This window comes from Pleurodeles waltl, chromosome 6, assembly GCF_031143425.1.
Source record: "Pleurodeles waltl isolate 20211129_DDA chromosome 6, aPleWal1.hap1.20221129, whole genome shotgun sequence".
NCBI classification, from domain to species: Eukaryota; Metazoa; Chordata; class Amphibia; order Caudata; family Salamandridae; genus Pleurodeles; species Pleurodeles waltl.
In genome coordinates this window covers 1,014,300,615-1,014,316,578 of record NC_090445.1, presented here as the reverse complement: position 1 = coordinate 1,014,316,578, position 15,964 = coordinate 1,014,300,615, and the positions used below count along the sequence as shown (strand labels likewise).

The 15,964-nt window shown below is 44.6% G+C and overlaps 1 protein-coding gene across 3 annotated transcripts in view; it reads left to right on the top strand.

Moving 5' to 3' along the window:
* MEGF6 (multiple EGF like domains 6) overlaps positions 1–15,964 on the top strand; it is a 1,002,006-nt gene that overhangs the window by 828,139 nt on the left and 157,903 nt on the right. For all 3 annotated transcript variants that reach the window (XM_069239937.1, XM_069239938.1, XM_069239940.1), the window contains 3 exons: positions 4,038–4,160; positions 7,949–8,116; positions 8,995–9,126. In XM_069239937.1, coding sequence (XP_069096038.1) covers positions 4,038–4,160; positions 7,949–8,116; positions 8,995–9,126 — 423 coding nt within the window. The remainder of the gene's footprint in view (positions 1–4,037; positions 4,161–7,948; positions 8,117–8,994; positions 9,127–15,964) is intronic.

The window sequence follows — 15,964 nt, the reverse complement described above, 5'->3', positions numbered from 1 at the left end:
GCTTCCAAAACCTGTGAGCTGTTTTTAGTGGTTTTTCAGATTTTTCACCTTACAACCCAGGGGGACACTCCCAAATGTCACTATAGCAGAGAAGGAACATTGATATCTCTACAAACCCTGCTAAGACTGCAGACAAACGAGTTATGAAGATGATCAGCACTATCAGTGCATTGTTTGTCTTTTTCTTTTCAAAAGGCATCGCGCTGTGACTCCTAAAAGTCACTTCTTTCAAAACACTTAAGAAAAGGGAAATGAGAATAGCTCTCTATCACATGGAAAAAGGGGGTGACCCCTTGTCTGATGATGATTGGGTGAGAACTGCTCCTCCAGGCACTTTCACAAAGGCAGTGCAAAAAGGAAGCAAATTAAACTTCCTCGGCTATAATTTACCTCTTAAGCACCTCCCTCTACCTCCTCCAATGACAAGATCAAACCTCTGTGAGAGAAAGCTTGAAATAAGGCGACGAGCAACCCACACTGCACATGTGTTGTGAAAATCCTGATCAGTTCACAAATGGCAAAAGTCTCCTCTGAATCGCGACCCTTTAGTGGAAAAGTGGATGAGGTTTCTCCTGATATTGATCAGGAATTAGACCAATCTGAAAATAACAGTTAGGTCTTGAAAGAAGGGGAGGAGAATTGTAGTCGCCAAGAACGAAGAATGGAGGGATTTCATTCTACCAAGGGAGTGCAACAAGATCCCTTCTCAACCAGACCTTCCATAAGACAACATACCGCAATTTTATGCCCTGACACGCAATTTGCGTTTCCAATGTTCTCAGTTGAGCAGCAATGCTTCTTCTAAGACATTAAGGAAAATTCCAGACAAAAACTAAATTAATTTGTATCCTGGGCCACATCTAGAAAGAAGAGCTAAAACTGGGGCAAACACCACCATGGTCCACGTAGTGATACTGTGCCTTGAAAAGAAATACAGAACGCTCAAGTCTGTATCGGAGTGTTTAACTTGTCATCCGAGGCCAGATAACATTATTGAAGCCGCTGCTCAATTGCGATCAGTCCACGTTGTTCCATGCTGAAATACAGGCTAGGCTCCTTGACATTCTTTTTGATGGACACACCCTCTTCAGCAAGCATGTGAATGGCACTTTGCAATGTATAAAAACAGGTACTGATACGGTATGCTCGCTAGGAGTCTTGCAATAAAGATGCACCCTTTTGACATCTTTCGTGGCTCAGGACCCCCCCCCCCCCGAGCTACAGAGGAGCCTGTAACCATTATTGAGGTCAAGGATGACCATATTATACCCACAGCCAGATGCAACCGAGGCTACTCCTTGGACACAGGCCAATGTCAGGGAAGAAGGGGATGCTGCTCAATCACACATCTAGGATAATGTCAAGCAAGCCTGACAACTATCTGTGCCGAATCCAGCCTGTAGAAAGTTGAATTTCATTTTTTTCTTCCAGCTTGGAAACAGATTACCACAGATCGCTGGATGTTCAAAATAGTGTAATACAGTCTTTCCCTGTAATTTCTAAAAAATGCAAAGACTCCTAATCATCCACACAAAAAAAGACCATCATCTGGATTTGTTAGACCTGCCACAAGAAAGTCTTCTAATGCTGAATGCAGTGATCAAGAAGGTACAACAATCAATAAGGAATCTCAGCTTTTATTCCAGGTTCTTCCAGGTCAAAAAGAAAACATAAGAGTGGAGAACAACTTTATACCTTCAAGAACTGAGCAAGTTTCTGATGAAACAATTCTTTCAGGCGGACCCACTGTGGGAAGTACTCTGTTGTCATCTATTTTTGCGATAGGTCAGAACTAGCATTTCAAAACACTTCCTTTCAGACTTAATTCAGCTCCCCATATAGTCAGGAAGTGCCTTGCCCCTGTGCTCGTCTTTGTAACAAGGGGACCAGTACTTGCACTACAGGCTTGTCAAGCCTTCATCACAGGGAGTGGTTTTCACGACCATGGTCTCTGGTATCAACTCTTTTTTCACCAGTTTTGTGGCATACTGGATGTACAAAAAGTGTCGAACTCTTTTGCGACAAAGATTCAAATTCTAGGAGCTGTCTTGGACACACAACTCAACCGAGCGATTGGTAAAATTTCAAACATTATATTAGATCTTCTGTTCCAAAATGGTGATCCTACACAGAACCTACAAACCATTACTGGATGTAGGGGCCCGTTTATAAATCGGCTGGCGGCTTTTTTCTCAGCCAAAGTGACAAAGTAATTTACTTCTTATTCCTGACAAGGATGATGAACTTAGAAACAACTGGCAAGCATTTCTAAAGCATCAGCAGGAAACATCACGGCAGTTCCTATGACTGCTTTTGTCAGTTTGGTGCAGGGCTCCTCCAACATGACAGTGCTTTGCACCAAACAGTTTTCTTTTTAATTTGTTTAAAAAAACAACAAATCGGGTTTTTCTTTTTGAATATAAGAACAATAATGCTCTCTGTGTTGAAATGTCCCTTACTGCCAGGGTTCGCTTGGCAGTGACATACAGTAAAATATGACTGTATCTCTGTCCTTCCTAATTGGGTGGATGAACATATAGCCAGTTCTCCTAAGGACCTTACTCTATCAGGCCATCAGAATAGTTTGGCTACGATGGTGACATAGTAGTCAACTCTGTAGCCAAACCTATGGTCCACCACATTTAGAGCGAGCAGGTGAACCACTTTGTTGGTACTGAGGGAACACCATTGCCATTGTGACAGAGTTCCCTCTCCGCCAACATCTAAATTGACCCCTTAATGTCTTCATGAATTGATTGAATCCTTTTCTGCAGGTTAAGGTTGAAGCCGATGCAGTAAAAAAGCTGTGTTAGCAACAGAGGCGAACAACAGGATGTTGGAACAAAAATGGCTTGGGTATCCAGAGGGCTCAAACAGGCTCCACTGTGGTAGAGATTGCCAAACAATCTAAATGCAGACCTTGCATTCCAACTCACTATGGACCAAATGACTATGACAGCAAATGTCTCAATGGAAGGCTGGGAACTCCCATGCAGGAATTGTCAACTAAGGCTTCTGGCCGGTAGAGGAAAAGTCACTTAATATAAACCTCTTCGAGCTGCAGGCTATGAGACGAGGCTTATAAGCATTCCTGCCAAAACTGGGAGGCCAAGCTGTATTAACCATGACAGACAGTACAACTTTCCATCGACCACCAGGGAGGGAAGAGGTCTCATTTGCTTTCTTGGGACAATGCAAAAACTGTGGGTCTGGGCCACAACAAACATCTACCAAGCAGACATTCTCAGTTGCACTCTGTTAAACTGGCCCTGGGGGGAGTTCGACCACAATCTGCTGCAATTTGTCTTCAGAAAATAAGGTCATCCACCTCTGGACCTATTTGTCACCCAGGGAACGACATGTCAACATTACTCCAGCAGGAACCAGCAACTGCTGCCCAAGGGCAATGCCTTCTTGTGATGTGGTCAAACGTCTTTGCTTACACCGTTCAACTGCTCCCCTTCATTTCCGTGTGCTGAGGAAGGCCAAGATGGAACACTGTACTCTGATTCTGAGTGCCTGAGACTAGCCAAACCAATTCTGGTACAACAACCTCTTGAGAAGGTCAAAGTATTGACCGATTCAGTTTAAGAACAATCTGAGGCTCTTCTCCAGACACAGTGTATAGGTTTAGTACCAAAACATGAAGTAATTCAGCCTGACAGCTTGTTTCCTAAATACTTGTAGTCTGGTCATCTCTACATCCTAGCTGATTGTAGACAAATATTGGCACAAGCACTTGAGGGAAGCGCTTGCCATATGTCATAAATATATAGAAAGTCTTTCTTTTGAAAATTAGTGTGATAAGGTGAATAGTAGTATGTGAATTGATTCAATTCCTTGTGTTGTCTCCACCATGTGTGATAGAGTCCCTGGCCCCTTTTCACAAACTGCATTTTGTTTCACTAAATAACTGAGTGTTAATAATGTTATTGCTTTATTCTCCTCTTAGAGCAATTGTATATTTAGACTGAAATTCTAAGGAGTATTCATACCCCTAGTTGATCAGAAAGTTTCCTCTTTTCTCTTCTTGACAGATGTAGATGAATGTTCCTCAGGGAATGGCGGCTGTGACCACGTGTGCCTAAATGTGGTGGGTTCCTTCCACTGCAGCTGCGAGATCGGCCACAAGCTGGATGAGGACAGGAGGAGTTGTATTCGTGAGTGACCTTGTCTTGTCTATTGATATGTGATCCCTTCTAATCTCACGTTTCTGTGTTCTATGGTCCAATTTCCTAAGAGATCAGTAGTCCTCTGAGACGTAGTCAGACCATTTGACTTTTAAATCTCCATTTACATATACTTCTTGGTCGCCAAAATGCAGACTTTGAAATTAAAGTAATGTCATTATTAATAATTTAAAAACGACCTATAAAACGAATATTCATTTTCAACTTCTCTGTTTCTCTCAGAGTTTTGTTTTTTCTTGTCTATTGTGGTAACAAAGTGTGCAATCGTTTATCTTTTAACCTGCGAAATTGATAGTATTTTATATCATAAAGAAGCATCTTCTTTCAAATTATGTCGCAAAATATATGTCGGCAGAAAGTCGGACAGGTGTTGAGTCTAAGGAATAACTATTTTGCTTGTTACATTTAATTTCAATTAATTCACAAACATTTATTTGAAACTTTAGTGTACTTCAAGCTGTCACTTTGTATTCATTTGCTCTGGAAAACACCAACGAAGGGATGGATGCTGCTTATCGGAGAGCACTATATGTTGGTCTGTTATCTTTATTAAGCTGCCCTTTTGACTTACAACATCTATTAGAGTGCCTTCCTATTTTATATGCCCAGTTGGTGTTGTCAGATACCCAGGCTGTGCTGTCATATTCCTTTAAAGTAGTACCTCACTCCCTCAGAGGCAGTGCTTAATTTGTAAGAGAAAGAGTGCCGGTGTCCGAAGCCTTACTCAGAAGGCCTAAGCCGGTACAGTGAAACGTCGGCACATTGAATAGTTTGGCAGTGTAAACCTGAATGCACCCAAGGCTTCTCTAATTCAATGGCAGGCACGCCCTCCGCCTTTAGCTGGTGCTTACAGGGCCGTGCTTTCCCTCTTCGTGACCAGTGGGGTAACAAGTCTGAAGAGGGCCCCCCTGCACAGAACATGGAGGGGGCCCGCTCCGGACTCACTCAGGCCAGGTTGTGTGCTGAGGGGACCACCTGGAGCTCAGGGGCCCCCTCGCACTAGGTGATTGGGGGCCCTTTGTTGCACATCTTTTCTATGTTTCTCTTCATCCTTCTTCCCCATTTCTGGGTGATTCCTCCTTTTGGGCCATATGTATGACATAGAATGGGAAAAACCCTTTGCTACATCTGGCCCTTTGTTCTTGATAATTGTCCGATCAAGAAAAATAAGTGCCGTGCCGGTGGCAACAACCGGTTCAAATTAAGCACTGCTCAGACTGCAACAATATTCTCAAGGGGTATATCATGTACTATGTCACTTGTCGTTTTAGCTGGACTATAGCCTTTTAACTCCATTGGCCTGATTTACAAAAATGTTTCTATGCTTAGTAGTGACATTCTCCTAAGTACTCCTAAATTTCCAGGAGTATTTTACTACATTGACATCTGCTGTCGCAAACGCACTTCCATGTAGAGGTGTTATCCTTAGTGCACTCGAGCTGCAGTAAGAATTGTGCCCTGCATGTCAAATGGTTAAAACATGATGCATTGTACAAAGCCTTAATAAATTCAGTCAGGACTTGTCATGGTGATGGAAAGAAGCATATACCACAAACTTATGACAGTCAGTGAAATGGAAAATGTAATGCTCTGCAATTGTCCATCGTTCCAATAAGGGTGGGCGAAGTCTAGTTTCCGATTACGCAAGTAAGCATTCTAACAAAGAAGAAAGCATTCAATCTTAATTGCAGGTCGCACGATCACCTGACTGTTTCAAACCGTGACAGATTGACTTGAAGAAAAGTGTTAAAATTGTAAGACATATCTCCAAAAACTGGTACTGTCTCGGCAATTCCCACACGCGTGCTCCATTCCCAATTATGAAAGAAGCAAAACTGGGATGAGGTGGGTCTGCCATGTTTTTAATGCTAGTGCAAAATGTTCTGTAACAATGACCCCAGCATGTTACGCCTGGGATGCACTACTGTATTCAAAGTGGATGTACTGCCCATTCATCAAGAACTATACCAGGCCTGACAACTTACGCTGTACCACACTAGGTCACACTTTTTTTGATGGATACATTAATTGGTGCTAAAAGAATGGAATCAACGTTAGTGTGAACGAGTGGCACTTACAGGCAGCTCTGCTCAGTCATTTCCAGGGCAGGATGGAGCCAGCAAAGAGCTGCACATCGCTACCTGCCTTCATGCAAGACAACTGCTAAACAATTCTCCGGATCCAGTCTGGTACCTGGGTAGTATTCAAAAGTGAGATATCTGTAGTTAAGGTATCCATCAGAAAAAGAGCTACCAGATGTGTGCAACTTATTCCTAGTCTCTCTTGACATGGGAACAGCCGATATCAGATGTTGGAAAACAAAGTGAGCTGGAAATTCCTGCAACAACTTTCCAGCAATAGGCCCTCATTCAACCTCAGTGGTCCTTAAGCAAGACCGCCGAGGTACCGCCGCGCTGAAGACCGCCAGTGCAGGCGGTTTTCCGCACAGCGTATCATGACTGCTGGCAGCCCTATGCCCTTTTCCGGACGGAGAGCCGCCAGCAGCCATACTGGTGGTCGACGGTGAAGTGGAGGCTGCTCCACCTCCACCGCCACGTCATTAGAACATCGCCCACCGAATCACAACCCATGATTCGGTGTGGTGGTGTTCTGGTGATGGGGAGCTGGCGGCGGAGCAGCCCCCATGGATCCTGTTCAATCCCAGAGGATCACCGGACCAGGTAAGGTGATCGTCTGTTAGGGGAGGGGGGCGGGGGAGTGTTGTGTGTTGTGTGCTTGCATGGGGGTGTCAGTGTTTAGTGAGGGTGTTTGAGTGCGTGTATGCATGCGGGGGTGTTGTGTGCATGGGAAATGTCTGTGTGTATGTCTGTGTGTCTTTCTGTGTGTATGTCTGTGTGTATGTGTGCTTGTATGTGTGCGTGTATGCGTAGTAGTGTAAGTGTGCGTGTATGGGGGTGTGTGTCAATGTTGGGGGGGTGGGGAGAGGGGTCCTACCACCTTTGGGTAGTGGTAGGGGGTTGTGGGTTTGGGGGGAGGTCTCTGGCGAGGGGAGGGCGGGTAGGGGAGACCCCTATCAGTGGCGGGGAACGGATTCCCTGGCACTGATAGTGCCTACCACCATGGATTTCGTGCCGGTACAGAACCCCATGAAATCAATGGCGGTATGCGGGGTCGTGATGCCGCCAGTGGTGTAGTAATGGCCGCTAGGCTGGAGACTGAAGTCTCCAGCCCAGCGGTCTTTACCAACCTGGTGGTCGGAGTGGAGAAGTGGCGGTTTTGCATGGCAGTCACCGCCATGCTTGTAATTCCGATTTTTTTACCGCCAGCTTTTTTGCGGTATTACCGCCACTTCTCCACCGATCGCCAGGGTTGTAATGAGGGCCATAGTATCTAGGCTCTGCACAGCTGATGTCCATTGTCGTTCTTCTAATCTTCTCAGGACATCAATGGTAGTCTCAGAGGATATTATTTGTGATTTTGGGAGAAGGTAAGAGCGACTGTCTAGCAGTGCTTGTCATAAAGCCACGTCTCCATTGCCTGGCTCCTTGTAGGCCCCACCATGTTTAGTTCAACTGTAATATGCTCAAGGACCTGTCTCCTTCCTGAGCCACCCTCCAATACTTTTTTTGCTCCTGTCAAACGCTGAGAATCTTTTTAGTGTTGGCAAGTCTGTCATGATGTTCCTAAAAATGGCTGCACTTGTGTTGTCTATGCAAGATGTTTCACCATTTTCCATTCTCCTCCAATCTCTGAATGTTTATTTCCTGTCTGTTAACTCTTTAACTTTTCCTTCTTAGCCCTTGATGAACCCCTGGAAACCCTGAATGGGAGGCTTCCCTTTTTTCGCCCTCTTCCCCAAGTCACACTGTTACATGATGAGTTCACACAGCTTTTTGATGACGATTATGACGAGGAGGAGGATGAGGCCGAAGCTAGGCGTGCCCACACACTTGTTGAATCATTTGGTAAGAAATACATATATTTCTCTTTGCTGACCTTGGAATGGTTGAAGGCAGTCTGCCTTGTCAGGAGTGATAAATGTGGCCTGTTCCAGATATGAATCAGAAATCAGATTCTGGTCTGTGACAAATTCTCACGACCAAGTAGTGAAGACCTTGACAATACTGCAAGACTACTGTAATGGCAATACAGTACTATACAAATCTCTGTTAACATACGATAACTTGATAAATATAACCTCCAAGCATTTAACTCTCTCCACCATTCTGCATAATAAGCTGTTCAGACTTTAATGTTGTTGCCACAAACAGACTGTGATTACAGGCAAATTTGGTTGTGGAGATGTGTGTTTGTAGTATGACTAACGTGGGGAGAGTTGGGTGATGTGCAAAAGCTTTTAACATGCACATAGGACCTGCACAACCACCCAAAGAAAGGTGAGGCACTATTTTAGAAGTGACGCACGGGCCTCGTAATTGAGACCCTGAAGGCCATATTTATACTTTTTTAGCGTCGCATTTGCATCATTTTGTGACGCTAAAGCGGCGCAAACTTGCAAAATACAATTGTATTTTGCAAGTTCTCGCAGTTTTTCCGTCAAAAAGCGGCGCAAATGCGGCGCTAAAAAAAGTATAAATATTTGCACTAATGTTTAAGAGTCTTTCAAGTGCTTGTTTATTTTCGTTTGATTTTTTTTTGGAGTTGGACCAGTTTTCTCAGAAATCAGAAGAATTCTGAAAGGCCTATTGGTCTGAAAGGTCCAGAGTTTCAGAGTTACAGGTCTGTTGAGTTTTTTTTGCAGTTGTTTATAAAGTCCTGTATTTTGTTCTCACTGTGCTACTAACAACTTATGATCAGATTTCTGTACCTAATGTCCTTTCAGTCTGTTTGGAGTCCACATTTGGCCATGATTGCACACTGACGTGTGAGGACTGCCGGAACGGGGGCACCTGCAACGAGGACGAAGATGGCTGTGATTGCCCAGAAGGCTGGACTGGCATCATATGCAACCAGAGTAAGAAGAATGTCTATGCTTGCATTTCCGCCTTTTACTTAGCACCACAATGGCGCACACCACTTCAGGGCACTACAAGACCATAGAGAATGTAGAGTGGAAGAAGAGGATGTGGAGTGGAAGTGAAAGTGAACCGAATGAGTGAAGGGACTCTGGGATGGAAAGAATAAGCAGGAGCGAGAGAGAAAAGGCCAGGACTGTGTGAATGTACCGAGAGCAGTGGGAAGGTAAAAATGACGTGGTTGTGGTCTGTTTGAAAAGAGAAAGAGAATCAGGCAGGGTGGAAGAAGGTATGATGAAAATGTAGAAGAAGCTGCAACAGTGGACAGATGGAACTAAAAAGCATTTTGAATGCACTTTTTTAACATGGGACTACCATGTAAGTGCAGAACATTTACAAACACTGCAACAATTTATAATTGTATAAACAATCACAACTGTAGGTATAAGGCACCTCTATAGGCTGGAGTCAGACCTAGAGGTGTTGAAGTGTAGGATGGGCCTGCTTGGAGAGTTCCAGGGCCTGTCCCTCGGCACCCATGGATGACTTCTCCCTCCATCACTCACACCCTTATCCCACACACAATCTGACAGCTTATGGAAATAAACAGGTGAACTCGTGGAAGCTAGAATAAGAAGATCCAAAAGCTCACTGTCCATAAGTGAAGTAAGTCCCAGTCAGACAAGTTGAATAACTTGTAAGGAGTATAGTTTATTCTCAAACGTCACTACTGGCGTTGTTACATTCTTCTCAAAGAAGCATCCAACTTCATCCCCGGACTTTATCAAGGATGCAAACATATTTATAAAGCCGCATACAAATAACAATCGGAAATTCATATTTGTATAAAACAAGCCACATCCAAGTGAATCTTCAAGTGGAATTGATCCGATGTGCAAAGTGTAACTGAAAAAAGGCAGAATAGTTAAAGAATTAAAAACACCCTTGTTAACACAAATCTAATGTGCCAGAAAAAGTACATGTGCTCCCAGTACAATGCACAGAAACAGGCAATATTCATTAACCGGTGCACGAAACCACAAGTCAGTGCCAATCAGTATAAGTGCCCTTTGGGCCTGAGAAGATTGCTATAAAGGATAGGAAACAAACCAATGGGCAGAGAAGTAAGGATGGGTGATAGATACCTGAATTGTAGTCACTAAGCATTCAAAACAATAGCATGTAGGGACTCCTGTTTCTCATACATATGCCTCGGTCATGGAAATAGCTAAAAACAAAGTTGGAAAACCAGAGGACTATCAAACTGACACCCACGGTGTTAAAAACCTGAGTCATGCCCTTACCTGAAAAGGTAATTAAAATGTACCTTCTCGTGGTTGTAATTGCCCAGATCAAAGTAAATATATGCAAATTATATCAGCAAGGACCATGATAAGCCTAAAACCCAAATGAAGGGGAAGAGATATCAGTCCATCTAAAGAGGATGACAAGATTCCCATACCTGCACCTCAAACATGGGATTCGAAATGGTAAGGGAAATGCCAATATCGTCCACGTTAGGCCTTATGAATGTCAAGTCACGCTGAAGCGTTGTAGAACCAAAGGATGGACCAGAAGGAGGTGTCCCCAATGTAACAGGTCCCGGGGCCAATGTTGGAGCAACTCAAAGTAAAGAAATAATTTACAGAAATGCAGCCATTCTCTTAAAAGTATGTCCCCCTATGTTCCAAAAGTAAAAGGAACCATACAAACTCTACTGTTGGGCCAATTTCAAAATAAGAACATATGAAAGACTACAAATTTCTGCAAGCACATCTGTTCAAGCTCAGGAAGATAACCATGGCATATAGAGCTTCCGCCAAGGGTTAGGTATAAAAAATGGACTAACGCAGAAACTGTTGCAACTTACAAGTATGTATTGTTTTTCTATAGCCCAATGATCATATTTAATTTCTCTATAAATTCAGTGAAGTATTCATATTATGTATGTTGAAATTTCATTCTGATAGAAACTTCTAGATGCAAATTCCTCAGCTTTTGAATATGCACCAGCCAACAGACTGGATCCGATAAACTTTTCATCAGGGCCTCTGCACACCTGAAAGTGGCACTTTGCGGCTCTGCACTTATACTGTTCTGTACAGGAAATTACGTGTAGGCCTAGATAGGTGCCACTCCCATGTACTGACACCAGTTCCTTTCTTTCCATGCTTCTAGATGCAGATCTGGAGCTCCCTCTTATCTCCCAGAGGCATATACTCAAATTGTCTCTAAAATTGTACTGCGTGCAAGAGATGTCACAGCTTAAAAAGACAGGTTTTAAACCCTGAAGGAACTGTTGCAAAAAAATGCCTGTGACAGATCCCCATAAGGTATGCCTGTGATGCCTGGGCCAAACCACGACTCAAAGGTCTGTGAAGACTGATTTGATCAAATCGAAGGCCATAAGGGAATGAGAGGCAAATATCTGTGCCACCAAGCATAAGAAGACTCCACAAGAGGAACATTCCCCGTCCCCACTGCATCCAAACTTCGCTCTCTGTATCTTTTCCATTCCCAGAACTGTCAGAATCCTTCTAGAGTTTGGTCGTTGTCGCACTTCAGTCTTCAGGGAAGCTTAACAAACACAGGAAGTTGAAGTGGGAATCTATTCTCTTGAGCCACTCAATATCGCTCCTAAAGTCAGCCGACTCTACATTTGGTTTCAGCAAAATCCAAGTTTCTGGAGCCTTCACCCACACTGCTGCAGATCAAAGATTTCTGTACAGCCACACTCCCACTTTTTGGATTACTGCTAACACCTTCAGGCCCCAAGGAGTTGACAGGCCTTCCACCTGGCATACTGCCAGCAAGTTCACCGTATACTGACCCAGTTAACCGCAACACACCCCATGCCGGGCCTGTTCCCCTCAACACCAATACTGACTTTGCCATCTGAAGATGCAGCCTGGATTGTCCTTTCTGACGCAACTCGACGACGGTCTGAAATTGGATGATGTTGAGCCTAAATCCACCCAAGGTGCCGATTTTCCTGCTTGACGTTTAGCCTAGACAACATTCTCTCCATTCCCTCTTTGGCACTGACTCTGATAATGATTATGACACAGATGATGAGTTTGTTCAGCCTTACCATGACAATTGGTAAAAGGGCTTACAGAAGGCCAGTGGCCTCAATACCTCTTTGTAGATGGGTGTGCTTTCTCCAACTGGTCCAGTCACAGAGGAATTCACCTCATACGCCATGGTAATGTTTAGGGCAGCAAAAGAACTTGACCTTCAGCTTCCCACCTTGGAGGTGAAAATGAATATCTTGGCCAAAGTCCTCCAATCGTATGAACATCTTCCAAGCCTTTTATTCCCTTTAATAATGTAGTGTTGGATCCCTTGCCCTGGATCGCCAGTGAATACACAAACTGCCAGATGCCATCATGTTGGTCCGAGCAGCCTGTGTTTTTCTTTTACAGCACCCCTCACCAGAAAGCCAATTTGGTGTTGCCTCCATCTGCCATTGTAATCCGAAGCATGGTTCCCCCCAGCCCCAAACAGGGAATCGAAGTGAGTTGAGTGGAAACATTCTGCAAGCCTGTCTTTTCTTTTACCAGCTTGCCCCCCAATCTGTTGACACCAACTGCTGACAGAGCTCTTTGGGACTTGGTGATACAAGTCCTCACTGGTGTGCCTAAAGACCTTTGCTCTGTCCCTTTTCAGGGATTTAAGATGGTTGTGATGCTGCCAAGTTCATAGTTTGTTGTGGCTTGGACACCATGGATTCCATCAGGTGCACCATGGGCACCAGTGCTGCCATTCACCGCCATGTGCGGCTGCAATAGACTGGGTTCTTGGGTGCTACTAAGTCCTCCTTGATTGGCATGCCCTTTGATGTTCAGGGAGAAAGCTGATTCTGCTTTAAAGTGCTTAAAGGAGAGTAGGGCTCCTGCTCACTTCCTGGGCCTTTCTGCCTGCCTCCCCAACCACAACAGTTCCACCGTTCCTTTTCATAGCTTTGGGCAAAGAAACACTGAGGGCCTTATTTATACTTTTTGGTGCAAAACTGCACTAAGGCAGTTTTGCCCCAAAAAGTTTTGCACCGGCTTGCACCATTTTTTAGCACCAGCTGGGCACCATATTTATGGAATGGTGCAAGCCGGTGCAAAGGGTAGGCTAGGTGGAAAAAAAATGACGTTAGGCAGTTTTGAGTCAAAATAAATAATTCTGATCAGATTAGCATCATTTTTTGACGCTAAGGGGCATATTTATACTCTGTTTGCACTGAATTAGCGTCATTTATTTTTACTCTTATTCAGTGCAAAACTAACTCCATATTTATACTTTGGTGCTAGACCCGTCTAGCGCCAAATTTATGGAGTTAAAGTCATTTTTTGGAAGTGGAAACCTACCTTGCCTTAATGAGATGCAAGGTAGGCGTTCCCATGCAAAAAAATGACTCTATGGCCTTAACACCATATTTATACTCCCATGTAAAAATGGTGCAAGGGAGGGAGGAGGGGGTCAAAAAATGGGGCAAAGCTTGCTTTGACCCATTTTTTAAGACCTGGGTCAGGGCAGGTGTTAGGGGACCTGTGGCCCTATTTCCATGGTGGAACACCATGGAACAAGCCCAGAGGTGCCCTCCCTAGGCCCTAGGGGCAACCCCACCCACACTAGAGGGACTGCGAGGATGGGGGACCCCATCCCAGGTAAGTACAGGTAAGTGCATTTTATTTTTGAAAGTGCCAGAGGGGGCCCTGGAATGGGCCCCCATACATGGCACAGGGTGCAATGGCCATGCCCAGGGGACCCCTGTCCTCTGTGCTGGCCATTGGGGTGTTGGGCATGACTCCTGCCTTTTCTAAGGCAGGAGTCATGTGGCATGGTAGGTTTAGCACCATAAAATGACGCTAATCTGGTTAGAGTCATTTTTTTTTACTCTAACCTGCCTAAAGCCATTTTTTGGTGCTAAACCCTCTTCTTCTATACTGCCAGCCCCACCCGACTAAAGTCATTTTTTAAAACTCTAGCCTACCCTTTGCACCGGCTTGCACCATTCCATAAATATGGTGCCCGGCTGGTGCACAGAAATGGTGCAAGCCGGTGCTAAACGTTTTGGTGCAAAACTGAGTTAGTGCAGTTTTGCAGCAAAAAGTATAAATAAGGGCCAATATTTTGTAAGTTTGCGCCACTTTTGCATCATAAAATGACGTTAATGAGGTGGAAAAAAAGTTTAAATCAGGGCCTTGGTGCTAGATGGGTCTAGCACCAAAGCATAAATATGGAGTTAGATTTGCACCGAATTAGAGTTAAAAAAATGACGCTAATTCAGTGCAAACAGAGTATAAATATGCCGCAGAGTATAAATATGCCCCCAAATATGGCGTTAAGGCCATAGAGTCATTTTTTGCACAGGAACGCCTACCTTGCATCTCATTAAGGCAAAGTAAGTCTCCACTTTCAAAAAATGACTTTAACTCCATATATTTGGTGCTAGAGGGGTCTAGCACCAAAGTATAAATATGGAGTTAGTTTTGCACCGAATTAGAGTTAAAAAAAAATGACACTAATTCGGTGCAAACCGAGTATAAATATGCCCCTTACAGTCAAACCAGCAAGTCCTTAAAGGGAACCCAGCAGTTTCTCAGTAGGGACCATGGTGCCCACTTCCCCCACAGCCACGGTCAGTTCACCGCCCAGCCCACTGCTCCTCCTGTGGACCTATCTGCCAAACCTCTTTAGCAGCTGATCATGTTGGACAGATTTCCAACTAATTGTTGGCAAGGTATATGTTTTGCCCTTTCTCTTTTCTCTGCCGCACCTTCCACTGTCCCCTCTGTGACTGTCAGAGGACCACTTCTCAATTTTGTGGCATGCATGCAGGTCATTTTGTCTGACAGGTCTGTTGAGAGGGTCTTGGTGCCAGAAGAACCGATGTTTTTGGCCTATACTAGGCATGCATCCTCTCAATGCCTTTCTCCGGAAGGAGAAATTCAAAATGCACACCCTGCAACAGGTCTTGCCTGCACTCAGCCCTGGGCACTGGATGGTGGTGTTCGACCTGCAGGACACCTATTTCCCTATTCCTGTTCTGCCGATCCATCTGCACTGCCTTTGGTTCGTGCTGGGCCAGGAACATTTTCAGATCTATGTGCTCCCATTTGGTCTCACCAACTCCACTGGGGTTTTAACGAAAGTGATGGTGGTGGAGGCAGCACACATTTGGAGGCCAGGGGTGCCAGTCTTCTCCTACCTTGATGACCGGCTATTGAACGGGGCTCACACCAGGCATTCGTCAACAACCTCCAGACTACAGCAAATGCACTATCATCTTTAGGTTTAACTATCAATGTCACCCCTGACTCCTTCTCAGATATTCCCCTTCATCTGAGCCATTCTGGACATGGTTCAATATCATGTCTTTGCCCCGAGAAAGAGAATCCCAGACATTCAAGCTACGATCCTGATCGTTCAGCATCAGCCCTGGATTTCAGTGAGGTCGACTCTGAAGCTGCTGGGACTGGTGGTCTCCTGGATTCTGCTGACTGAACACATCATGCAGTATATGAATGCTCTGCTGTGAGATATGAAATCCCAATGTGCCCAACATAAAGGAACATCTCTGACCACATCTAGATTTTGGAGGAGACTGCAAAAGTTCTGCAGTGGTGTTTACTAGACAGCACTTGGGTCAGTGTCAGGTCCCTCTCCCTTCCTCACCAAGAGCTGACAGTGGTTACCGATGTATCGCTTCTGGGTTGGGGCAGCCACCTGGGAGAATTGGAGATCAGAGGTCTCTGGTCACTGGCAGAGTCTTGTCTCCACATCAGCCTTCTGGAACTGAGGGCCATCTAGTTGACACTGAAAGCCTTCCTGCTGTCCATCAAA